Source organism: Pieris napi, chromosome 5 (genome assembly GCF_905475465.1).
Source record: "Pieris napi chromosome 5, ilPieNapi1.2, whole genome shotgun sequence".
NCBI classification, from domain to species: Eukaryota; Metazoa; Arthropoda; class Insecta; order Lepidoptera; family Pieridae; genus Pieris; species Pieris napi.
Genome location: NC_062238.1, coordinates 11,616,991 through 11,644,822, shown reverse-complemented (window position 1 = coordinate 11,644,822; position 27,832 = coordinate 11,616,991). Strand labels below are relative to the sequence as shown.

The 27,832-nt window shown below is 34.7% G+C and overlaps 1 protein-coding gene across 1 annotated transcript; it reads right to left on the bottom strand.

The window, feature by feature from the left end:
* Nucleotides 1–819: 819 nt before the first annotated feature.
* Nucleotides 820–27,703, bottom strand: LOC125049908 (23 kDa integral membrane protein-like). Its single transcript, XM_047649434.1, has 5 exons — nt 27,396–27,703; nt 26,821–27,009; nt 26,395–26,571; nt 22,542–22,760; nt 820–1,670 (listed from the first exon to the last, which is right to left on the bottom strand). The coding sequence occupies exons 1-5, from the start codon at nt 27,453–27,455 to the stop codon at nt 1,506–1,508; spliced, it is 810 nt and encodes a 269-aa protein (XP_047505390.1). The 5' UTR covers nt 27,456–27,703; the 3' UTR covers nt 820–1,505.
* Between the last annotated feature and the right edge of the window lie 129 nt (nt 27,704–27,832).

The window sequence follows — 27,832 nt, the reverse complement described above, 5'->3', positions numbered from 1 at the left end:
GTTATGAAAATTTGATGAGAGTGAAATCTTACGATGCGCGCGCACCGTGACACAAAATTATCAGTATGAAGTTGCCCACTAACGAATTTTTTTTAAACCAGCCAGCAGATTGTCAACCAGCAAGACAATCTACAAGTAAAAAGAAATAGAATATGCGTGACGTAAGCAGCTATGCCAATAATTTTGAAGGACCATAATGACCTTTGTAATACCTTTTAAACAAATAAAGGAGTTTTAATTATTTTTTCAAAGAAATTTAGCAATGCTTTTTCACAATGACCTATTGTTACTTAGTTAAAAGGTTATGAAACATACGTAGTTATTAAATTTAATGAATAATATAATAAATAATAATTATTAATATTTGATTAATATACTAAATATAAAATTTTATTAAATTATTTATTTCTGCGACATGGTCACTCTATCGTACGAATGGCCAAAGCATTAGCCAGCCAGTTTATTAAATGTTGTTAAAAACGGCTGAATATTAAACGGCGTTTAGTTTAGCATCTAATAGTAACTTTTAGGTATAAAGAGTCACTAGGTGGTCACGAAACGTTTTACTATACTTGGGTACAGAAAAACGTTACGCCGCGTTACATGGGGGGGGGGGTCAATGATCTCCAAAAATTGTGTGACGATATACTTGAACGCTCCCTAAGCTGTTACATGAACGGCTTATTAAGCTAGTTGGATGCGACATACACAACATATCGACTTTAACCATAGGCTTTTGGCTTGGATATCAGTGGTAGTTTATTACCTAAACCTAGTTAGTTCAATAATAATCGGGCTAGTTATTAATAAGGCACCAACCAGTTTATAAATTTTATTATATTTAACATACAAATTCAAAGCACACAACCACAATGATACCACTAAACAGTATAAAAACTTAATTTAACTTAAAATTACGTAAATTACGTATCTAAAATACTTACTATATAAAATATAAGTGGGTAAGTATCGTAAAGTTCGTTAAAAATATTCAAAAGCTTCACCGTGGACGGTAATAAAAAAATTTGGCCTTAGAGAATTCTACTTACGTATAGCTTTTATAAATCCATGTGTTTAATTAGGAACTAGTCTGGAAGTATGTAACATTCAGCATACTTCGACGGGGCTAACGTTTAAAACGGCACGTATCTTCCGTGGCTGGAGAAAGTTCGAGAAAGACCTAGAAAACGTCTGCGCATCCAATGTGACGTGGTAAAATAAAACTCATGCCAATATCCATTTGTACACTATTGACTTGAGCACTGTTAAATGTGCCGGAGTTCTCTTGAAAGTAGACTTAATTTTGATGATGATGTACTGGCACACTACTGCTCGAAGGTAGAAAATATGATTATTGCGTCTGACTAAAGCAGAACAATATGTGATTACTCTATGATCCAACATTTGAACAAAGATATGGTTAATTTTCAGACTCGTTTGGGATTTTTGGTCCATTCACATTCAGCTCTCACAATGCGCGTTTCATAGATTATAGAATACACGTGTTAATACTTTGGCAAGGTCTGCGCAGGCGCGGTGGGAGATGCTAATAGGGAGTCATCTGGTGCAGCAAAAGTGGACTCTCGGGCGATAGTAGAGGTTCGTATGGACGCACGCCATTTCTCCTTGATGGCATGAGCCAGGAAGAACGTGCAGAAAATTCCGGTACTCTGAAACAAAAGCGTTTATTGATAAATACAATGATCAAACAATCACCTCTAATACATTAATAAATTGGAGAAGTGCTACGCTAGGCTACTCAAAAGATATGTAGGTACCATGTACCAATGTTTGTTCCCTTATATACATAGGCCGGGAGATGTTGACACAAAATAGTTGGTCATTTCAAATCCCTCTCCTTGCCCCCCCATGCTATTTTTTCCAGCTACTCTTTCGATATAGCACTAATATATACAATTGTATACGTTTAATATACACAATTTGTGTTCTTTATTACTTACAACTACATATTTCAGTTATATATATATATAGTACAAAAACAATTAATTTATAACCAAAAAAACAATAACTAACCTAAAAATATAATAATAAATATATAGTATAAGTATAAGGAGTCCCAATAGGCAAAGTTCCGAAGATACTGGCAGCGTTCCCCCTTTCAATATATTCAGTGGCGTAACTATACCATCTGGGGCCCGTTGCAAATTCTTGTGATGGGGCCCTATCAATAAAAATCGTCACGTTGTACTAAGTTTAATTTTAATAACTTTGAGAGTTTCAGCGTACTCAATTACACGTTGTATATGTCCCACATGGCCATTGGCCTCCTCTCTTGGAGGAGGGAATCGTCTGTAGTCCCGCTAGCCCAATGCGTATTGGAGACTTCACATTCATCCATAGAACATAATATCTCTTGGGGCCCTGTTGGGTCGGGGGCCGTGGCATTTTGCCAGACCTGCACCCTATTGTTACGCCTCTGAATATATTGGTGATTAATGTAGACAGTAACTTGATACGGTTGAAGCTAAATACTTTAAAAACTATAAACAACGATAAATTTACAATGATTGCTGTGTGCTAGTATACAATAATCTCTATTAGGATGATTGTTCTTAACTTGGGTACAATGTAATGAATCTAAGAGGCTATTGTTCTAATAATTATGACTTATTAGTCATACATCTCTGTACTTCGTACCAAGAGTTCACGACAACATGCTTTTTAGAAGCATAGTTGGAGTCTTTAGTAAACATGAACTGCAACAATAATAGCGTTGTTTTATTAAAACTTCATACATAAATCTTCTATTTATTCCAAAAACAATATATATATGTAGTAACTCGCAAGTCACATAGAAATTACACTAGCCAAATTGGATTTCGAATCTTTTGGCACATTTTTCTAGAAGTCATTCCGGATCCAATGAGCTATCGCACATAATTTTAAGAGCAGTATCTCTATTTTGTACCATTTTCAACTTGTCGACTAGACTACTACAGAGGCATTACTACATATCTTGGAATGACTTTGAGGTTTCAAAAACTAACACACCGTGCACGGTCATAACAACTTTCAGCTACACTCTCAAATACATGCGCATACCCATTCACACACTCACTCATTCGCTTAATTTGTAACACTACATTTATTATTATCTTTTTACACGCTTTATATTAGCTTCACCTGTATGTATGTATGTATGTATGTAACCGACTCTTTCGGACTCGATTTTGACCCACTTTTAACGGACAGATTTAATTCAAACTGCGCACTTGTCAAAGATTGATGACAATGCAATAATCCAAAAAAAAAAATGAAAAAAAATTAACTAAAAAACAAATAATAGTTAAAATAAACTAAAAAACACGCTTTTAAAGCACATCAAACTAAAAAGTGAAAAATAATTCCTAATTTAGGCTGAAAATGGTAATGAACAAAAAATACTGGTATTATAGTGAAAAAGCGTGGGGCGCTCTGTGCCATATTTTTCGTCTATCGAGCAACCCACGTTTTTTCACAATAATACCAGTATTTTTTGTTCAGTTTTTTTTAAAAGTTTTAACAATTTTTTTTTAACTGTTTTAAACATGTACCAAGTAATAATTGTTTTCTAGTTACCTACAAGTAGTTACACACAGGGACTAGCGATATATGAATTCTGTCACAACCCTTTTGTGATAAATAAAGATTTATTATTTTATTTATTTTTATGTATAATACAAGATTTAAATATATTCACGCTATTTTCCCAAAGAGGTAGGCCTCCATTTACCTCCTATTGCTATTGTCCTGACATACCTCTCTCGCTTCATCCACCGTCATGGCATTCTCCATGCATGCTCGATTATGAGTACTTTAAATTTGTCTCTTCTCTAGTACGTCATGGGTTTGGTCCAGATATCCTACTTTTAAGCCGGTTCATATTCATACGTTCTACATGTCCAAACCACCTAAGCATTCCCTTTAGTTTTTATGGTTTTATTTCTTTTTAGCATCTCTGCGTGTGTGTTTATGTTTGCCTATAAGTGCTTGTCACATTAAAAATTGTATTTTTTTTTATGGCTCTAGCACGGTTTGTGCATTAGCCAGCGTCAAGTATAAGATTTTTTATAATTCGTGCTTTTGCCTTAGAAATTCGACCATGTCCTCCATGTACGGTTTAGGCACTCGCCCGGTACCACACAACCCTCCCAAAGGCCGAGAACAAATTTTAAATTAAATTAAAACTTGCCCTCGAACCGGGAATCGAACCCGGTACCTCGTGTGTGTTTATGTTTGCCTATAAGTGCTTGTCACATTAAACATTGTATTTATTGTTCTTGTACCAATATATCGGTGTGCCGACTGCCGAGCCTTGCCAAGCTTTTATAAATAAATATACATAATCATTGTTAACTAATTTAGGCATATTTTCATAATTAAGGAAGCAATTTATTTCATATGACCATTATGCAATCGTTAAATACAACATAAACTAATGCGTAACATAATTAAAAGAATGGTATTCAAAGAGATTTTATTCAAATGAATCATTGCTTTAATAAGTTTGTTTACGTTACGAACTGTTAATCTGTGGAAAGGTTACGTAACCTTATTTATTTATAAATCAAAGACAATAGAATAAGAGGTAAAGAATGGGTATAAATGTGTTATTTATATATGTTCTTGAATTGTGAACTCGAATTATGAAGGGGAGGTATGCAATGACATGTCAATTGATATTATATTTTTATTATTACTAGCGGACCCGACAGACGTTGTCCTGTCTTAACTATGAATATTGATTTCAAATTGGTATAATGAATTAAAAAATATTTCAGAAACAAAGTGTTTATTATTCTAATGCTTTATGTTATACAACATTCTTTGTTTGTTTTTCTGGCTCGCATATTATTATATTATCAATATAATAACTCCGATCGAAGCATTTATTTTGAACGATATTCATTTTTCTTACATCCTCTGACGATATTTGCAGCACGCATTCTGTCAATGTTGTATTATGTCAAACGCCATAAGGTTACACCAAAAAGTTCGAATTGTATGGTGGTTAAGTATTCTTGAATTTTCTAATTTTCCGCGCAATTTTTTTCTTTTTTCTTTTATAAGAACCTTCTCCTGACAATTACAAACATAACAAAAAAAAAATCAGACAAATCGGTCGAGCCGTTTTCATGTGATGTCGTGACAACGGAAAACGGGTTTCATTTTTATATATATAGATTACGCATTATACCACGGAGAGTGTTCAGAGGAGTTGTTCGGATTAATACCGGCAGCTGAGTTTCATCATCAACCTCGAGGCAGAATTCGAAATTCCACCCGTGTCACCTCGACTTCCGCAGTTCCACCACTATACGTTTCTTAAAGCAGTTTCTGCCGTGTACCATCACTATGGGTAACCAACTGCACACAAGTATTTCCCAACCAATTCGACTTTGGGTTTAAGGGGACTTTATGAAAAGAGCGTACCAATTCAAAAAAGGGAACGCACTCGTAAGACCTCTGGCATTGAGTGTCCATTGGCGGCGGCATCACCTAACATCAAAGAAGCCTTCTGCCGCTTTAAAAAAAGTATAAAACAGAAGAGACATACACTTCGGAGGGAGAGACTGGAAATATGGCAACGAACCATCATTGCGAAGGCGAAGAAAGCTGAAAAAACCTACAACGCAATTTACAGAGATACCCATGACTGATCAGTCTTGGAACTCTGCAACGCTCTCTTAAAAAATCATACAAATAAAAAAAACAAAAAAAAAAGCAGGTTACATGAGTTATTAGGCAACGGGCGGCCTTATCGCTAACAAGCGATTTCTTCCAGGCAACCCTAATATGGAACAATAAAAAAAGAAACACCTACAGCGGGTTAAGTAAAAGAAGTGCATAATTAATTAACAAAAAAAACTCACAAATATGTAACTATAACTAGAATTAAATAAAGTAATATCTAAAGAAAAAATAATAATAATAATATGTAAGGCTAATCCAAACATTAATTGACATAACGTATTAATTGGAGAATTTCTGCCAACCTTTACCAATCTGAAAACATCTTTGTATTGAGATTGTAATAATAATAATTGTATAGAGAGTTCTCCACTCCATTTTTTTTTTCTTTTCGTGGGGAAATGCTTTACGCATACCCTCCCGCGGCACGGTTGACCTTGGTGGGGAAGGGTTATGTGGGACTCGCACAACAGTGCATACCCACTAAAACCCCACGGCGCCACCAGCAATCGCCCGGGGCAGGACACGGTAACAGCGTAGCCTTGTCCGCATCCAGCCACGCGATCAGCCGTTAGTATCACCGTCCTCTACGGCCACAAATGATGTGGAATGGACCTTGGCATAGCAAGGGCCTTTCACATCGGCCAATTCACCCGGTTTATAAAGCTGGTTCTAAAGTTCTCCACTCCATCAATAACCCTTGCATTCATTAAAAATCTAATCGGGAACACGGTTAGATGTCCAAAGCTATTGCTGTGTTAGTAGCAAATGTCCATTCAAACTTTCACGAAATATTTTTATTTCACGCTATGGGGTCCGGATGAGGTCCAGTACTACAAGTTCTATAATAGCATAAACCAGTACTCTTTACCGAAAGAGAAACTTACCGAGAAAATCTAGAGTGATTTTATATAGAACTAGTTTGGCATTTATTTTAGCTAATGTTTTAGTAATGCTTTTCATATCTGCCCTATAATTGTACGGCTAACATAAATTATATACAACAAAAACAATTATACTAGCCAAAAATGGAATCACTACATAGTATAAAACAAAGTCGCTTTCTCTGTCCCTATGTATGCTTAAATCGCAATACGCAACGGATTTTGATGCGGTTTTTTTAAATAGATAGAGTGAATGAAGAGGAAGGTTTATATGTATAATAACATCCATTAAATATGGATGGAGAAATATTGTTATTTTTGAGGTTTCTAATCTGATGTCGTAAATCGTAAATAATTAAATTTTTTCCGCTTACATTGCGAACCCTACGAGATTTATCAAAATAATGTACTAAGTATTGTACATATTGAAAAGGTCTACAGAAAACGCCGCGATGGTATATGTCTATCTCTCATGGATATCCCACAATAAAATTTTTTTGTCATTTACTTTTTACGATAAATAATGGCAAATTTTCGAAGCGATTTTAACCAAAACAGCATTAATCCTTATTCAACTAAATACCTTAAATACATTGTTGATTTAATATAGATCTATATGGCCCTTTATAGCATATGATTTAAATGAATATTTTCGAAGATATTACAGATTTAAAAATTGCGGAACGCAGCGCGTCGGAGGCCGCGGTTCTCCCTATATTCTATAGCTCTTTGAATTTAGTATCAGCATTGCATCCATGCGAAGCCGGGGCGGGTCGCTAGTACTTAATATATACAAAAATGTTCAAACATTTACAAAAGGAAAAAAATCTATCAAAATTATAGAATGCATATGATGAACGAAACTCAAATGTGTTGCAAGAAAGAAGGGCATAAACTATAGACAGGTCTATGGTTTATGCCCATATTCTAACATTTATAAAATATACACAGTCATATTACATAACCACATCGTAGGATCGGCTCGACCTCGTTTCCCCTGTGGAGATCTCCAATTTAAACAACTGATATCTAGCCGTCTCACCCTAATGTACAATTTGTGAGAGAGATGGCTAGTGTAATCACGGAGGTTAATTTGCTCCCACGCAGGTGCATGTAGCAAATACCTAATGATCGTTGAAGCACATCCTCATATCATATGATTATTGTTTTAATATACGTATATGGTATGTGACATAGAGAAATGTATGCAATAATTGTATAATAAGTAATTTAAAAAAAAAAGTGCGTGCGTACAAAGTACACATGTCAGAAGTGAAAAACTTCTTTGTCAAACCAATTTTTAAGTCTCGTTCATATTTATACAAATCTTATTTTCGAGACATAGAGGGAGGGAAAAAGGAAAATATGTTAGGAATTTAATTGTCATTAAAACATTAAAAATCGGCGTTTACTGCACAAGACGTTATGCGTCAGAATTGCCATTTAAAGTTCTAATATGTTAGCTATAAAGAAGTCTCTTAAATTTAAAGCATACTTTATCACAAAATTCATGTACAGATACCGGCAAACATCTTGAACAAATGTCCTTGACTGCGCAGAAGCGATTTTTGGTATCATTGGAAGGGGGGGCGGCGCGGCGTGATTGGTAAATCAGTTGACGTTTGTGTATGCATCGTGCGCAAACTTTCCCCCACTCCCTTGTTTAATGCTCAAAAAGTTTGCCGGTATCTGTAGCTAAAGTGTCTTTGGTTGTTCCTGCGCCGACTATTTTTAATGAATCGTTTGTAACAAATTCCTAGAAATCCCATGCAAATATTGCGACCAGAGTCAACCGCCAAAGACACCAAGATTTATTTATTTCATAAACATTTCTTATCTTTTGTTTACATTAACACAGGTCAGCAACTGTGGGACCTTTACATTTTGTTTATAGATATCAGCTAAGTAGGTACGTTTACGTTCAATTTATGGTTCAGTTTCAAAGGGATATTCTGAGTTATTTTTTAAATGTACCAGTGAATAACTACGTATGCACACATGTATATATCTTTATCTCAACCATTTCCTGTAACGAGTTCCGGATATAACGACGATAATAGAGTGATTCCTTCATCATCCGTCATACAAGAAATCCACTATATATAAAGATAATACTTATTTGTATAGTAAAAAATAATTAAACGTATTAAAATACTTTAATACAAGTGCTATTAAAGTACTATGAGTTAATAATAACCAAAAGATTTACGCACATTAATTAATTATAAAAAAATCCGCACAATCAGCAATATATAAATAGGCATGACTATCATATTAATTTTTATAATATCACTAGCTGCCCCGCGAACTTCGTTTCTCCTTAATGTGATTTTGCTTAGCGTACCTTTTTAGTACATACCAACATGGAACATTTTGCTATGCTTCCCCAGAGACTGTTCGGTTTTCCGGAAGGAAAACTTTTTAGGTTTTTCTGTGAATTTTTCTCTATATAAACCTCAGTATAAAAGTTAGATGGATTTTTGTATGCTGTATCATAAAAAAGTAAATATTTTTTCTTGCTATTATCCGCGCAACACTCTCTTAAAAGCCTTCTTAGTTTTATAACATAAGCTGTTACTCATAAGCGATCACGTGATTCTAATTTTAACGTATTTTGTAACCTTGACTTTGTAAACTCAGTTGCTAGCCAAGTTATTAAAGCGTCTACACACGGCCCTAATATGAGTGGCGATATCGGGATAATGGTGGTGAGGAAGAAATCGCCTCGAATCGGCAGTAGTTTACTCAAATAAGGGTACGATTTGCTTACACACAATGCGATCTAGGGTGCTCCCCACCTGCCCCGATATTGCCCCTGATCTTCGGGCCGTGTGTAGACGCTTTTACCAAACTGAGAATCCTTCAAGAGCGTATTATTTTTAGCTGGCAACCTGCGAGTTTTGTCGTAGTGTGTATATGAGGAGTGTCATTTCAAAAGGACTTATTTCCACCTTATCAGATTTTTCAATAAATGCCAAAAACTTCTACGTTATTAATTTGTGTTTTATACATTTTTTTTTCAAGTCACCATGAAAGAAGATCGTATTTAAGTAATTCTGACACTAGCACATTAATTCTAAAAAATATGTATAATAGTAAAACCTTACTCTAAAATTTGGATATAAGTCACTTTGTTCAGGACTACAGGAAATAAGCCTCTTTGTTAGGTACCCTAATGGAAATAAGTCACTTTGTTAGGTACCCTAATGGAAATAAGTCACTTTGTTAGGTACTCTAAGGAATAAAGCCTTTTTGTTTTGGCTCTGAGAAACAGACATAATAATATGTGATATAAATTTTAATGGAAATAAAAACAAATTAATTGTTAAGAATAAGGAATTTTTTATTGACTCACAACATATAACCTATTAAATACGTACTTCACCTACATCTGGATCTAAACAATTACAATCTTCCTGCTCGCAATGTGTCGTCACATTATCTTCTCGGGCAACTACCCTGTCATTATGCAATATATTGTTGAACCACTTTAACTCATCTATTTCCTCCCATGTTTCTCCAAATTGCTTTACTAGTAATGCAATAACATCATTTTTTTATTAGCATTTAAAGGTTTTGTATTCGCTTCCATCACAGAGAGCTCTGTAGGAATTCTCTTCCCCTTTTTCAAAAGAGTTTGTTTTTCTTCTCCAAATCTGTAGTTCTCAAAACCCAATACAGCACAGCCTTTGGTTTCTTCCACATATTTTTTTAATGAAAATTCTTTTTAAACTTTGTATTCGTTCAATCTTTTTCAAATGCTTATCCAGTTCTTTGACATTGAAAATTTTCTAATCTCTGTTTAGAAGTCTAAGATCACCATGGTTTTTATATATTTCATAATAACCTTCATGGGATGTGATAACAGGAACTTTTCTTAACTGTTTTTCAAGTCTCCCAAAGACCCTGTCCGCAGGCAGAAAACTGTGCCCACGGACTGGAAAATACAGTTTTTCTTAATCTATGAAATGTGTGGAATGGAAATAAATCTGTTTGCTATAGACCAGCGACTAGACTCGAATTATGTATTGGAAATAAGTCGGTTTGTAAAAGAATATTTGTGTCTTGAATACTGTTAGCAAATGACGTGGAAATAAGCGAAATTGTTTTAGATACGTGAATTGAAAGTCAAATTTAGAGACGAATTAAGCGTTTTTGTAATACACAATTGGGTATAGTGGTGTAATCGTATGCTAAAAATCGATTCCCATCATTAGCTAATTTATTTTCAAAAGTGGAAATAAGTCCTTTTGAAATGACACTCCTCATATAGCGTTATTATAAATATCAATCAGTCTGGGAAGTCCGTAGAGTAAACAATTTTAATATGGTGTGACTCGAAGTGGCTCTTGAACTCCACATCGCATAACATCACGGCGTATGTTTATATTCAGAGCAAGGCCATTTGACCAAAACTTGTGGTCACACCAATGAAGATACGGTCGCCATACATTCAAAATCCGTTGTATATAAAATATCTCACTAAAGTTGTCGATTATACTTAAAACTCGCTACCTATCTAAAATCAGAAATGAAACGACAAATTATTTAGGTCTGGGTCTCAGATGCCTGTATCAGTTCCATGATATTTTTTTCTCAATATAATAATATATTTCTCTAATAGCGTCAATCAGCGTCTTGTGCCTGACACACGCCGTCGACTTTTTGGGTCTAAGGCAAGCCGGTTTCCTCACGATGTTTTCCTTCACCGTTCAAGCGAATGTTAAATGCGCACATATAAAGAAAGACAATTTATGCACAGCCGGGGATAAAACTTACGACCTCAGGGATGGGAGTCGCTCGCTGAAGCAACTAAACCGACACTGCTCTTTTTCTACTTATTTTTCGAAATAAACATAATTACGCCCTAAACGTACCGCTTAACAAAATGGGAGTATTTGATTTGTTTGAGAAGAAGTTTTCAGAGTTCCTTGGAATAATTTGTTTGTTCCGGCTATCCTACAACATGTGTCTATGAAGGTAAATGAAGTTGGTTTTACGTAGAGACACGATGACGGCTAATAGGACGGTGATGTTCGACGCTTCTAGGCCCTTTTTGCATTGTGTCATTGAAAATACTACTGATTCAATTGTTTTAAGTGGTCTATTCGAAGCCAACGGTTTACTAAATTTTAATTGTTAATCTTAATATATATAAATTACGCGTCACGTTGTTTGGCCGCTATGGACTCCTAAACTACTTAACCGATTTCAATCAACACCGTGTGCAGTTTGATCTAACTTAAAAGACAGGATAGCTTACATATGTATTTATATAATTTTACTGTACGTGTGTATGACACTGAACTCTTTTGAAACGGCTGGACCGATTTGAATGTTTTTTTTGTATGCGTTTGGGTGGTGCCCTGGATGGTTTAGATTCACAAATCAGCCCGGCAGATGGCGCTACAGTCAGTACTTTCATACTTTGTTTAATATCCTATTCGCTTGAAATATCATGCAGGACAACGTCTGTGGGGTCCGCTAGTAAAGTTATAAAACATTTGATTATTTTTTATTTTCCATTATCAGTTTTCCTCAATTTACATGCAATAATATAAATCTAAATAACGTTAATTGACAACATGAATCGCTTATCAAATAGTTGCTACCGAATTAATTAATTAAATTAATTAAATTGGGGAAAAATATGTAAAATTTGTTTTCCGCATGTTAGTACTGATATCAGATTAATTAACTAAATTTAATAGCTTAAGAATAAATCTATATCATTGGTCCGTCTGAATCAAATCAACAAACAATATATCGCTACGATTTTTATAAATGACGAATTGTAAAATAAAAAAATATTTGTATTAATTTTCGACACTTAATATTTTTAATGACAGTGAAATTCCTAATATATCTTGCTTTTTCCCTCCTTCTATGAAATCTAAAGTTTTAGATTTGTATAAATATGAACAAGACTTAAAAATTTGTTTGTCAAAGAAGTTTCACTTCTGACATGTGTACTTTACTTGCTTGTTTATTTTTTGTTAGTTTATTTATATATCACCAATATTAAAGATTGCAATTGTGTATATTACCTATCTTATTTTAATATTATGCATTGATCACATTTGATATAAATAATCTTAGCTATTCATATTTTAACTTTAAAAATAATGGGTTTACAAGAAATGGAATATATTATGTTTAGTAAACATTATTTACAACTATAATATCTAAATACTACATTATTAAAGGATGATTCACGCTACACCGTGTCTCGACCGGGCCGTGCCCCGGCCGGGGCACGGTCTAACATTAATGATATACTTTTGTATGAAGTAATTCATGCCTGACCGTTGCTCGGCCGTGCGCCACCCGGACTCGGCCGGGGCACGGCGTTGTATTGTCGGTGGGTATTGTTTCCCGGCTCCGGCACGGTCCGGCCCCGGCACGTCGTAACATGAACGTAGGCGCCCGGGCACCCGCAGAGCAGTCAACGTCAAATCTTAGTAAGGTTAACAATTTTTTTGACAAAAACAGATATAGTCGTCCAAACACGTACGTGCGTACACCCAAACAGCCCGGTGTAACATGAACCACTGTCCCGGCCGGCGCACGGTGGACGTGTCCCGGCCGAGGCCCGGCCCGGTCGCGACACGGTGTACCGTGAATCATCCTTTAAGCAACGCAGGTAACGTACGTATCTTAGCTTAGGTACGTTACGTTAACGTATTGCTTAATAAGAGAATTTATATTTAATTTTACTTTAAAATTGCATTTGATTGAAAACAAATCGTTTATTTAAGAGTAACAATATGCGAAACAGTAATTCCCCGTACACAGAGAAGAATGACAAGATCAAGAGAAACTGGACTTTCCTATGCCTCATTAATAAGGACATATATCATTATCGTACGTCTTTCCTTCTTTATTCATACTATGACGTTAAAAGTTTGTTAATCATAAGAACTATTGCTTCGAATTGAAAACCTGTTTTGTATTGAATAGTCCTTTCGAATGCAATTTATGCAATATAGAATGAATGGATAATTTTGAAAAAACTAGTAGTAGATGCTATTCTTAAATTACTAATATTAAGCAAAAAAAACTTTAGTAATGTATGTTAGACTATAACCAGAGGCTGTCTGACCCATTGGGCTCTGGGCGGCAAGTCTTAGGACGTAATCTTAATATATATGTTACAGTTAACACTAGTTTTTAGTTAAAACTCGTTTTCCCTAGTTAAAAATAGTTTTTACTAAATGCCTTTGTCAAAACTAGAAATAACAAGTGAAAACTAGAATTTACCACTGATATAATTCATTTTCTGATAAAACTAGTTGTCACTCCGAGCTTTAGTTACAACTAGCACTAGAGAAACTAATTTGAATTTTGGGATTGAAAACAAGATAAAGTTTTAAAAATATTCTATAATATCTAGGGTATAGAAACATAGTACCGTACCTAGTAAAAAAAACTTACACTAAAGGAACATTTTAGGGAACATCAGCATAAAGTAGTTGCCAAGGTGACAACATTAATTAAAAGTAAATAAAATAATCAAACAAATCAACAGAATACAACCATAAAATTTAAAAAAGGAACATTATAATAATATTTTTAAGGGTATTGGTAAACATACAATAAAAAAATAATCAAACAACCTTAAAATTAAAAAAGATGACGATCTACTTGTTATTGCAAGACAAACTATCGTGGCATTTTGAATTACAAAGGTAGCCATTTTTCTTGCAGAGACACCTTTTTGACATACATCCTTTCTTACATACGCAGAATAAAGTAGCCTTGGTCTGAACAGTTTTAACTGACTAACTTCGAAAAAACGCGTTTTGTCTAATAATAACTAGTTTTAACTGATATTCATTTGTGAGCATTAGTTAATTCTAGTTTTAACAAAGGCGTTTAGTAAAAACGCGTTCTAACTAGGAATAACGCGTTCTATCTAAAAACCGGTTTTAACTGTAACATATATATTTCTTGTGTGCGTGTGTATGTGACTGAACTCCTCCTAAACGACTGGACCAATTTTGATGAAATTTTTTGTGTGTCTTCAAGGGGATCTGGGAATGGTTTAGATTCACAAATCAGCCCGCCAGATGTTAAGGGTAGTCCACCCCTAAATTTTTATTTTTATTTTTTAGACAAAATTTTTAATTTCTATTTTTTTATGATACAGCATTAAAAAATACATACAACCCCTAACTTTCACCCCTCTACGATCAACCCCTATTTTTTTTATTATAAATGATATACATGGCGAAACGACGTTTGCCGGATCAGCTAGTCTATATATATAAAAATGAAACCCGTTTTCCGTTGTCACGACATAACATGAAAACGGCTTGACCGATTTGTCTGATTCTTTTTTTATAATATTCCTTGAAGTACGAGGATGGTTCTTACGGGAGAAAAATTAAAAAAAATTGAGTGAAAATGTCTAAAAACAACACTTTTCTATATTCCCATGCAAAATATTCGTAATAATCTAGCTAGACCAGTGTCCCGAATAGCAGAATAAGTATTTAAAAAAAATAAAGAATCGACTGTAAGGCGGTACGATGTTCGCCATGCCAGCTAGTATTCATTAAAATTGAAAGATATGTACGGTCTACGCGATTAGAAAACCGATCTTCACGTGTTTTGAGATGCGATATTCAAGTACTACATAATAAATTTTTCAAGTATGTTTTGAGTGAATGAATTAGTTACCTAAGTTTATTTTAATTTACCGTCATATTATAGCCTTATCAAGTTATTAAGGATCAAAATCAAAAGTTTAAATTTAAAAGAAATAGTTAATAAAAGAGATATTTTTTTAAATTTGGGATTTTGGGTAAGGCAAGAGCGAGGTTCCGGCGATTGCCCTGTTTGCCACCCCCTAAGGCAGCCGATGACTATACTGATATGGAATAAATAAATAAACTATTTACATATTAGCTAAAATAAGAGCGTACCAATTCCTACAAGGCCGGCAATGCACTTGCGCGCCTTCTGGCAGTGTGTGTGTCCATTGACGCCGTACCACTTAACAGAAGAGACTCCTGCTTTCTCTTCTATATAGTAATATTATAAGAAAATGCTTAAATAGGCTAGATAACAGTAGAATTAAGATATTAAATTTTTTTCGAAAGACTACGTTGGTTACATTCTAGCTATCAATAACTATAGGGAATGCACCGTGCCATCGAGGTCGCTATCGCTATTGAAAGTTCCAGAGTGCCGGCACAGCTGGTGCTTGTGCGTATATTTAAATAAAACTTTAAAGGATGTGCTGATGACCGTTGAAGGCTCCAAACGTCGAAGTAATATTTTTTTTTTATATAACATGAGGCAAACAGACAGGAGGCTCGCCTGATGATAAGTGATAACCGCCCATGGACACTCACATTGCCAGAAGGCTCACAAGTGTGTAGACCGCCTTTCAAAAATTGGTACGCTCTTTTCTTGAAGTCGAATTGGTTCGGAAATATTTCGCTTTAAATCAGTTCAGAAATTTTATTTAAAATGAGGAAAAAGTATCTTACAGTAGGTATGGACCTTGAGTCAATAATTATCGCAAGACAAGATGCTTGAGGCCAGCGCATGTATGGTAGAGTGAGGTCACAGCCCACTGTGCATATTATGTCATTGTTTTAGCCTTTCCTCATGTAATATTGGGAAATACGTACACATCATGAATAATTGGACCTATATCTGAGTTAAATTATTAGTGGAATAGGAATGTTAATATAAAATTCAAGAATGATATACTTAGAGTTTTTTTTCTGTCATATTAAACATAGAATATATCATCTGGGTAAAATATTTTTGCGTTGTCTATGATTTATTTCCTTTCAGCAATTATAATAATAAAAAAATAAAAAATAAATAATAGTTTAAAAAAACTAAATAACACGCTTTTAAAGCACATCAAACTAAAAAGTGAAAAATAATTCCTAATTTAGGCTGAAAATTGTAATGAACAAAAAATACTGGTATTATTGTGAAAAAGCGTGGGTTGCTCGATAGACGAAAAATATGGCACAGAGCGCCTAAACTATTATTTATTTTTAATTTTTTAGTTAAATTTGTTTCATTTTTTTTCGGATTATTGCATTGTCATCGATCTTTAACAGGTGCGCAAAGTTTGAATTAAATCTGTCCGTTAAAAGTGGGTCAAAATCGAGTCCGAAGGAGTCGGTTACATACATACATACATACATACATACAGGTGAAGCTAATATAAAGCGTGTAAAAAGTTAATTTAATTAATAACTAAAAGTTAATTTGAAATATTTTTATGCTCGATGTTACATTATATAAAAATCAATTATTACCTTGCAACACCGAAGTAGAATCGTAAGAATTCGACTTGTTAACAAACCGCGAAAATTACCGCGAATTTTATGCCTAACGTATTCCAAGGTTACAAAGTGCGGTTGGAACTAGGCGTTTGCTTAATTTGACGTTTAACTTTCAAGGCCGTCAAGATTTCATTCTTTGACTACAAGTTTATAACTAGTATTGTAACTAACTCGTTAAGGCCGATTTACATTATCATTAGTGTTTAGGAGAGTGCTTTAGGATAGTACTTTAGTTGAAACATGTAAACGCTACTTGCTTTAGTAAACGCTACGCTAAAGAACTTGCCTTTCAAGTTGTACTAAAGCACTCTCCTAAACACTAAGATAATGTAAATCGGGCTTTAGAAAGATTGAGATTCAGAGCCATGTATCACAAGATTTTGACAGATGAAAGAAGTTTACGCTCACTTGTAACATAGACAAATATAGTTTGCTTGTATGTGGTAAACATTCCTAATTAGTAGTTTAAAGAATATTATACAGCGCAGCAACAAAACGTTTCTTTAACACTGTCAAATGATTTCGAGAAAAGGATGGTACGGCCGCAGTACCGCTTTTTTGCTCGACTTTGCAGATGAAATTATGGGTTAAGTTTTATTAGATGCTTAAAGTCGCTGATATAATAAAATATAAGCTGACCATTAAAATAGCGTCCTTTAAATAAGTCTTTATTATTCCGTCGTCTGATATTGATTATTGCCAATTCTGAAATCAAGGGCGTAGAATGTACGAGAAGAACTGGGAAGAAAATTTCCGACACACTTTAATCGCCTAATCGTAATACGTAGCGCAGTGTTGGCCTAGTGGTTTCAGCGTGCGACTCACATCCCTAAGGTCGTAGGTTCGATACCCAATGCACCAATGGACTGTCTGTCTATGTATTAAACGTTCGAACGGAGGAGGAAAACGTCAGAAAACCGGCTTGCCTTAGATGCAAAAACTCGACGGCGCGGCGTGTGTTAGGTACAAGATCACCTACTTGCTTTTTAGATTAACAAATGATCATGAAATAAATACAGAAATTTGAGGCCCAGACCTAAAGAGGTTGCATCGCTACTGGTTTTTTATGCGCTGCTCGTCTTAAAAGAAAGACTATATTCTCGCTCGTAAAATAATTTATATCATAAAAAATGCTAAATGATTGATAATTTTGTTTGTAATCCCAAAAACCCCCGAGGGGACGTTATTGATAATTTGCATGGAAAAATATATATTATGTAAATAAAGCGAACGGAAACCAAAAAAATCTAAGCATTCTCTACTTAAATGGGCCTGATGGCATTCCCCCAATTTTGCTGCATACCTGTGCTCCTGAGTTGGCTCCGGTTATAACGCACCATTTACGATACCTATACTCCCGAATTGCTGGAATACTGTTTCAATACGTCCCTAAAAAAGGCGATCGCGCTGGTCGGTCCAACTATCGCAACATAGCTATAAACTCCCTGTTCTCCAAAATAATGGAAAACATATTAATCAGGCGATAATACATAGTATTAAAAGAATCGAGTACTGCTACTTTATCACAAACAACATTACCTCGTTATCTTAATAGTTCGTATAAATTATGGATGCACTAAAATCTTTCTCGTGATAACTGGTAAATATTTATTTTTAAAACAATGGAGGTCGATGATTAAGCGAACGTTGCCACTTCACACTTGGTTACTATTTTAAAGTTTAGTAAAAAAGGAAGTAATGACAAGGATACGAAAGGGAATGCTTAGGTGATATACATACACATCAATTATATTAGAACATAAGCAGTCTAGCAAGGAAAAATATCAAAAAGCAACCACATAATAAAACCAAACAAAAAACCAAATAATAACTAAATCTTAAACCTCATTAAGAGCTTGATAAACAAAGTTACGGTAAAGCTTGTAAAATATATCAATATTAGTAATCAAATTGTAATTGTATCTCACTCTTATTATAATAACTGGACCATTAAAAGTAGCAGATAAGAGAGCCGTATGTCCGTAAAGAACTCTTAACTAGTAACTCTAGGATTATAAAGGAATGTATGTCAGGACCTGTAAGTGGAGATCCGTGGTCTCTGCCTACCCCTAGCTTGTGAATAAAGCGTATTGAGGGCTTATAATTTGTTTTGTCTGTTGTGTTGTGCTTATGAAAATATTAATTAATTTACTTAAAAATTACATTACAAATCTAGCTAAACTGATTTAATTAATTAATTTGTTTGCATCTATTTGTATCCAGTACAAATATTCATACCAATTAAGAGATTTAAATGGGATCTGATTTCTAGCAGGAATAGGTCTTCAACTCCTAAATTGAGAAAATTTTCATACTTAATCGAACGCGTCAGGGGATCACAGTTAAAGTATAAAGTATAATGACTGTATTTGTATTGTTCTTTTACAGAAACTGTAAAAACTTTATAAATGTGTAAAACTATGAAAAGTGCCTGAAGGTGAGGCTCTCCTGGAACCGCCCCTTCCTTTGACAATAAGTTAAGTACGTAAACAGAATAAGATGAGACAGGAGCCTCCGGCGATAATACGTTTACGTATTTAAGAATAGATGGCAGAGACGGCTGTTGATGGCGTCCTCCCCAAATCATAAGGGATAAGGGTAAAAAGGCGTGTCGTGTGTTGGGAGACCGTTAAAGAAATTACTACAAACATTGATGTCAGTATAGACAACGAAATAGTAGCATGACGTGAATCGATAGGGCAATTAAAACTGTAGTCACGCCATAAACATGCGATGATACCAATAATAATATGAATTAAGTATTTTATGACTCACTTATATTCTCAATATTATTTGTTTTCTTTGTTCATCACACGCTATGGGACACTGAACCAGCCGGGGATGCACCGTGATTTCAAAGACATTACAAAATGCACTTTATTACCAAGCAGTACAGATGTTATTACAGTAACGAGACCTCAAGTATATAACATGTTCCTGCAAGGTGCAATACTTGGTACATATTTAAATAATTGCTGCCTTTTTGTGATCAATGTTTCTACTTTTACATCAACATGGCTTTAGATTTTACAAGTTTTAGAAGTATAGTTTAATTATAAATCTTTTGAATCAATTTCCTACCGATTTTAAATACATATTTATATTTTTTTATACAATAAAAGTTGTAATGGTTTTTATCTAGAAATATCTTGGTATAATTATATCTTACATACATAAAGGTGCACTCGGTCATGCTACATAAAGGATTACATATGTTGGAAAGATTACATTGTTATTTGACGATAACAAAAACTACAATGTAATAAAATACTTAATATTACTGACATTAGAAAAAAATAATTGAAAAATGGTGACGTAAGTGCCCAAGACGGGACAGGGTACACGGCGGATGTACGCCGTGCAACCTTATAAAATTTAATTAGTAATGTAATATAATTATTGGCGCGAACTATTACAAAATAATTTTTCATATACATACGTATACATGAATCATACTTTTGTGATTAATCCAATTACTAGGAGTGTTCAATAAAAGGTAATAATGAGTAATATTTTTCTATTAAATGTTAAGTTTTTTTTCAGCTTTTGTAGTCACCTACCGGGTTTATACATTTAGCATAACTTTTATCTAACGCTCTAATCTAAAATCTTTTTCCTGATCCTTTAAAACGAGTAATAACGCGGATGCTACTGAGTATCATCTACTTCAAGATGATTTTATTACTCCGGTGAATATGGAAGATTTCGAATCGCAACTCTGGACTTGTGTGAGTTATCTTGTTGAAATAAAACAATTTTAGCGAGTTTGCGGTTAGCGTATTTCCTTACGTAAATTTGTTATTTGTCCTGCGTACAAAGTCTTAGTAATAGTAACTCGATGATTCAGATGATTAAGATCGATATTCGATTCATAATGTCTGTAGGCTGTCTCAGAAAAATCCACCCAACGTAAATTTCTTTGAAGTTGGAGTTGTCGGTTTCCAATCATGGACGTTTCGGAGACATTTCGTTTCCGGGTCATAATGGTGTTGTTTTGTCCATAGTTATGAATCCAGTCAAAATCTTGTTGTATGAAACCCAAACAACTTCTTGAAATTCTCAGTCTAGAGCTTCAGAAAGCATTCGGGGCACCCGGTGCGCTAAAATTGTTTTCATACCCAAAGGGTACCTAAACAAACTCCACAATTCACCAAGACAATGTTTTGAAGTGAGTTTCACTTTTGGCGCATGAGGGTAAAATTTTTACGGAACATCACGAAGATGAGCAGCGTTTTTGTCGAAGTACAGGGCAGGGCACAGCTATTGAGACCGATACATATCAATATCATTATTATTTTATTAAGTAACTAAATTACCATTTGTTTTGTTGGTTTTGTATTTTTATAAGGGAACAGAACCAAGACCTTTTTTGCTAAGACCCAGTTGGCTATTTTAGAAAATGTGGACATAAGTTAGCAATTATGATAATTACCATATTAATGGTGGTATTTCTATATACATAACAACAACTAATTTTAGTTCTGGTTTTTATTAGCCTTAGTATCATTCATTAAGAAGTAGAAATACTGGCAAAATTAAATTATGGGATTTGGGCTTAATTACTCAATAATTAATTTGCAAAGAAGTTTCACTTCTGACATGTGTACTTTGTACGCACGCACTTTTTTTTAAATAATTTGTTCAATCACTACGGGTGTAGGGCGTCCTATGCGTGGGTCGTCGTTAATCTAAGTTCTTCCCCGTTTAATCTCAGCCTTGCGATTCTGTAACTCACTTTTCGAACTCACACAGCGGTTTTCGCATCGGCGGTCGCTCTCAAATCACTCGTGAAGCAGTCATTTTATGATTTGGCATTCTGATAAACAATAAACTACAAGCTCCCTTTTCAGAATGCCAAATCATAAAATGACTGCTTCACGACCGGCGACCGCCGATGAGAAAACCGCTGTGTGAGTTCGAAAAGTGAGTTACAGAATCGCAGGGCAGAACACCAAAATGAAACCGTAGAATATGGAGGAGCATTAACCCCTAATGTTGCTCTTAACTTGATCTACCAGCTCCGTAGTAAAAATTTTCAAGCTGAGATATTTTCTTACCGCGCGAATTGCAATATTATCAATTTTTAAGAAAACGTTGCGGCAACCAAATGAGTTTTATTTTTAAAACACAAAAGTAAATTGATTGCTTTCTTTATTAGTATTATAAGTAAAGTATGTAATATGTATAGTAGAAGTACGTTCTTATTAACGAAAGTAGCATATTAAGTATTTTTTTTAAATTAATAACAAAGAGAAAACCGTTTTCTGTATCGTTTCAACATCGTAAGAGCGTATTAACTCAAAATTTAATCAGCATCACCATCAACGATCCGCTTCACAATTTTCTTTTGCGAACTGTGGAATCGACTCCCGTTGGAGGTCTTCCCTGGGAGATACGACCTCCTCCCTCGTCCTTCAAAGGCCAGCAACGCACCCACAGAAATGGGTGTCCATGGGCTGCGATGGCTGTTTTTTGGGCGTCCCGTAAGCTCACTTGCCCCTTGTTCTATAAAAAAGGGTCACCTGATGTTAAGTGATACTGCCGCGCATGGACACATTGCCCTTGCTGGTCCCTAAGTCGATTGATGTTAGTTACAAGTAATGGCTACCCTATGAAGGTCGTCTATACATCTTTTCAAAACAGAACTAACCTGAATAACAGACGCAATAAGCGCAACCATGGCAACAAAAAGCAGTTGCTCCTTCGCATACACGTGAAGCAAGTTTCCACAGCCGCGCTGGTACACCGTAGTACAGTCTGCAGTATATGGCTTCTGTATTGAGTCTAGAGGACCCTGGCCGCAGCAGGAGAATGGCACGTGCCCCGTAGAACTGTAGTCTGCGGGACCGCTGACGCCACAGCATTCGAACTAGAAAATCGTATTAAACATTTAAACTTTTGTTATACAGAACTGGATTTGTCCACAATCCCATCTGATGTCAAAAAAGAAATATATATTAAATGCTTCTAATTTTACATTTACTGCCAGTTCTCAAATCAAGGGCGTAGAACAGAAGAGAAGAACTGGCAATAAACCGCCACAGTTTTTTGTTCTACACAAATAGTTTGTAACGAGCTGCAACCATAACACACCTTGTTCCACATGACATTTTAAGTAATTAATAATAATAAAATAAATTAAAAACAAAGATTGGTCCTCTATCAGCAGGAGGCATGGTGAAATAGGAGCACGCACTCAAAATCTCGTGGGGACAACACGCAAATACATAGTAAAAATAACTAACGTCACCGCATACACGAAGTATTGGAGGGCACGCCTGTCTAGGAGATGACTATTTAACCGTCGCTTAAATGAACCCATATTAAATTGTCTAGAGGATGCAAGGAGTTCCACTACTTTGCTGTTTTTATAAGAAATGGAGATGTCAACAACGAAGTGGGGACACTCCAGCGTGCTTCTAGATGAGCGTTAATATGTTCTTATTTGTGTAACCCTCTAATACAGTGTTTCCCAACGCGGGGCTTACGTCTCACAGGGGGGCTATAAATTTTTTATCATTATATGGAATTTTAATTTCACTTTTTTCTTTTATGTTTCACTTTTTCATTAATTTACTTACTGTTTTTCATCAACAATTTCCTAGTAATTTCTTTCTAAAATCTTTCATTCAAGTTTCTTAAGTGTACAATTCCATTATTTATAGTTGTATGTTGTTGTGTGTATGTTGTTTGTAGTTGTGAGGGGGGGGGGGAGGCATGGCACAAAAAAGGTTGGGAAACACTACTCTTACGGGAAACAAGCTGCCGCTTTTTAGTTGCTGATTTGATAAGTATAAAATAGCACAAGGCACAGTGTCTTGCAACCTGAAACTGGACTAAAAAGTGTTTAGTACGTAAATTTTGCCATCCTTTTTATATACATACTCTATACTAGTTTCTACTAAACCATATGTAATCGGGAACACAAACTAGAACTAGAAGAACTGGCTACAATACACTTCCCAATACATCAGAAGCCTAATATGTGATGTATGTTCTTATACCTCGTAGCCAATAAATTATATTATACCGTAACATATAAACATATATTTTATAATTACAAACAATAAAGTTAGGGTATCGCAATAATCATAGGAACTGCTCGAGGTGGTTTTAGTGGTAATTGTCACCCAGTCTCTGAATGAAGCAGAGTTTCTGGTGTAAATATAATAAATACATGTGCGCCGATTTAGAAATAGCAGCAGTCCTTCGATAACTTCTATATTTTATATGAAAAACATCTCCTCGGATTCATAGTAATCAGGTATTTATTACCTAGAATAGTAGACTTGTATAATTGTGGCAATGAGTCTGTAGTAAAACAACGCTTTGTACAAACAGTACCGAGAGTTTTTTACGCCGGCTTTTTCTCTCGGCCTACACCCTTTGTCTTCTTTGCCGATGAGTAGGGATGCCTACAATTCCTACAAATTCAAATTTAATGACGTGGAATAAGTGATACATGTATCTTATGTTCCATAATAAACATATTTTATTTTATTTTATGATACTATTCATAATCCATACTTAGGCTGCTTGTAGCAACAACGTTTTTAAATATATACTATTGACTATTGTTTCAATAGACATGTTCAATGTACTCAATAGAATAATAGCTCCCCAGAGCGTTGCCTAATTAATTAACAGCTTGAACGTTGAAATTATTTATTGTACGCGTTGTCCTTAATTAATGTATTTTAGGCACGATATGGGGTAAGTTTGTTTAATTACGATCAAATTACATTTTAAAATATTTCTCTAAATGTCTTAACATTTTATTCGAAATGGAAAAGTATATTTCGTAACGACTACGACTGTGTGACTACTATGAGCGGACAAGCACCTCCCGAAAAAACTACGGCTGTTTGTACTATACCAGATCCATTATGGGGGAGTACAGAGTCCGGCAAACCTCTTGAACATTAAACAAGGGAAAGTTTGCGCATCTGGGACACAAACATCAACTGATTTACCAATCACGCGATCGACACGTCACTCTCCCGCCGCCGCGCATCCCCTCCCCCCTCCCAGTGATACCTAAAAATCGCTTCTGCGCGGCAAGGACATTTGTTCAAGATGTTTGCCGGTATCTGTAGCTTAGGGATATGACTCTCGTATGTCAAAAAACGTTTTGAGTTTAAACCTAAGTCTCGACTATGATCTTATCCTAACTCTCTAGACCAGTATATCACAACCTTTTTTATGCCAAGCCCAACCTTAGCCATTCTAAAAATTTAATGCCCTATATGACATACATAATTTTTAATATAAAAGATTTAATTGTTCACTTAAAAAACTTATATGATTGGGAGAAATCACTAGGAAATTGTTAACGAAACACAGTATCTGTATAATAAACTACCCACAGATATAAAAAATATTACTTCTATCAATTCATTCAAATCGTTAATCGAAGCTAAGTGAATATGTTAGACAAAATTACTTTTAAATTCATTTCTTATAATTACTTTTAATTCATATTACTTTGGTTACTTTTATTTTTAAGTTAATTGCATGTACGGCTATCTTTTATTGTGATTATTTTAAGAACGACCACAATGTTATGTTAATCTAGAGTATTATTCTCATGTAAGTGATCTTTTTTGTCTTTTTGAGAAAATAAAGTCTTTAAACCAAAGTATAGTTTCAAAACGTCTAATGAAAAACGTTGAGTATATCTTCGAATTACCCCCCTGTGGGGAGTGGACTTCACGTTGAGAAACACTGCTCTAGCTAACTAACCATAACTTCCCGGGATTTAGAACGGGGTTTTACTAGGGCAATACCATATTAGTATATATTTTTTTAATTTTTTTTTATGATTGGACAATTCACACCAATTGACCTAGTCCCATGATAAGCTGGTGAAGCTTGTGTTATGGGTACTAGGCAACGGATATATATACATATAAATACATATTTAAACACCCAAGACCTAAGCACAACACCAAATGCTCATCACATCGATGTTTGTCTCAGCCGGGGATCGAACCCGGGACCCATGGATTCGCAGTCAGGGGTACTAACCACTAGACCAATGAGCCGGAGCAATGATTTATAATAATTAGTTTGAAATGTTGTCTTAAATATTATAAACATAAATAAAAGACATCGTACGTAGACATGTTTACGAAATATGTTTCATACAGCGAGCATCGTACATATATTTAAATATAAATAAATAATAGTTTATTTACAAAGAAATGTACATTCAGATTGATTAATTATAAATATACCGCACAATCAGCCATATTAAAATAGCCATGCAACTGTTGTTAATCATAATGTTATATAAGAACCGTCAAGATATGTATAATCGTAAAAACTTATAATCTAAAAACTCTCCCTATACAAAAAGCTAAATGTTCCCTAAACTTTATCAGCCTTAATTATTACCTGCAATTTCAGTCTAAATCTATACCAAGTATATATCGAATAATATAAATTCTAGGAGGTTAAATGAAACGGAGTTCATTTTTTTTAAATATTTAAGATAAAAGTACCTTTACGTGAAGTCGATCCCATCGTATTGAGTCCGGATTTGTTTCTTTTGTACTAGTTTCTAGGAAGTATGCTGTCATCGTAGTTTTAATGTCAATTTCAATGTTGTCCCATACCACCATTGCCCATACAAAACAAACAAATTCTATAACCACCACTAGCAAAATTAATAGGCCAGCCTGAAATGAGATTTTTTTTTGTTAAAATTTGACGCTAGATGGCGCTATATTACAAGACACACATTAACAAGTCTGATTTGTATAATATTATGAAAATATATATTTTTGACGTACCGTTTGCCTTCTTAGATAGATCAATGGGTTTAATATTGTATTAGTTATTACTTTATGTATATATATATTCTTACAAAAATATATCTTAATTAATAAATTTACTATAGTGAATATTTACTAATAAACATTCATTACCATTATCACGTGTATTTGGTGCATAGATTTTGCTGTCCTCCACCCAATCCAGGCAATCGAACATGTAATGATGGCCATCATTAGCAGAAGTATTGCTGGATACTCTACATTTACACCAATGAAATGCCGGTATACAAATAAACGGTATAACAGAAACCCACTAGCACCGAAAAGTACAACCGCTGACATCTGTTGAGTACATAAAAAAATACATAAAACTTGTTATTATACGCCCAAGTGAGCAAGAACATAAATACATTTAAAACCACAGAGAATACATAGAAACTAGCGCTTCGCGAGAGGAAAATCTGAGGAAATGAGGTCAATCGAATTCAGCCGTATTATCGTGAACTATATTGTGTGGGAAAAAGTTGATTACAAAAGAATCAGTGACTGTTTTTAAACATTAAACCCATATATTGAATAAAAATCTCCCTTCATCCTACAACAATGTATTTAAAACTTGTTTTTGTTGCAACGAGTTGTCCGCGTTGTTATGACAACAAAGCTGATTCAGCATAACGGGAACGATTCAACAAAAAGGCCGGAATAAAATTCTATAGCAAAATACTCACCGCGAATAAAACGTTGAACGTCAACACGAGATATTTCCAACAATTTGAGGAAAGAGCCATTGTGAATCGTTCACATGTCCGAGATCTAATAACGTGTTTAATCTCGAAACAAAAGCACGGTCGTTCCACCTCAAGGAGTAATGTTTGTATGTCGCTTCGCCCGCGTAACTCAAGTTACAACTGAGTGTGCATCGCGCACAATAAAATAAAACAATTATACTCTATTAAATATTGAAGCAAATGAAAATGTTCTTGGAAAGCGGAATGCGCTTGATGCTGTTTATCAGCTTATCGCATAGATAAATGTTTTCGTAATCTAACCTACTTTTAAATGCTATGACTTTTCTCGTACGCTGTCGAAGTATTAATAGCGAGAGACATTTTCTATTTTTAACGCTTTTATCCCGGAGTTATTGCAGTTATTCAGTGGTTTACAA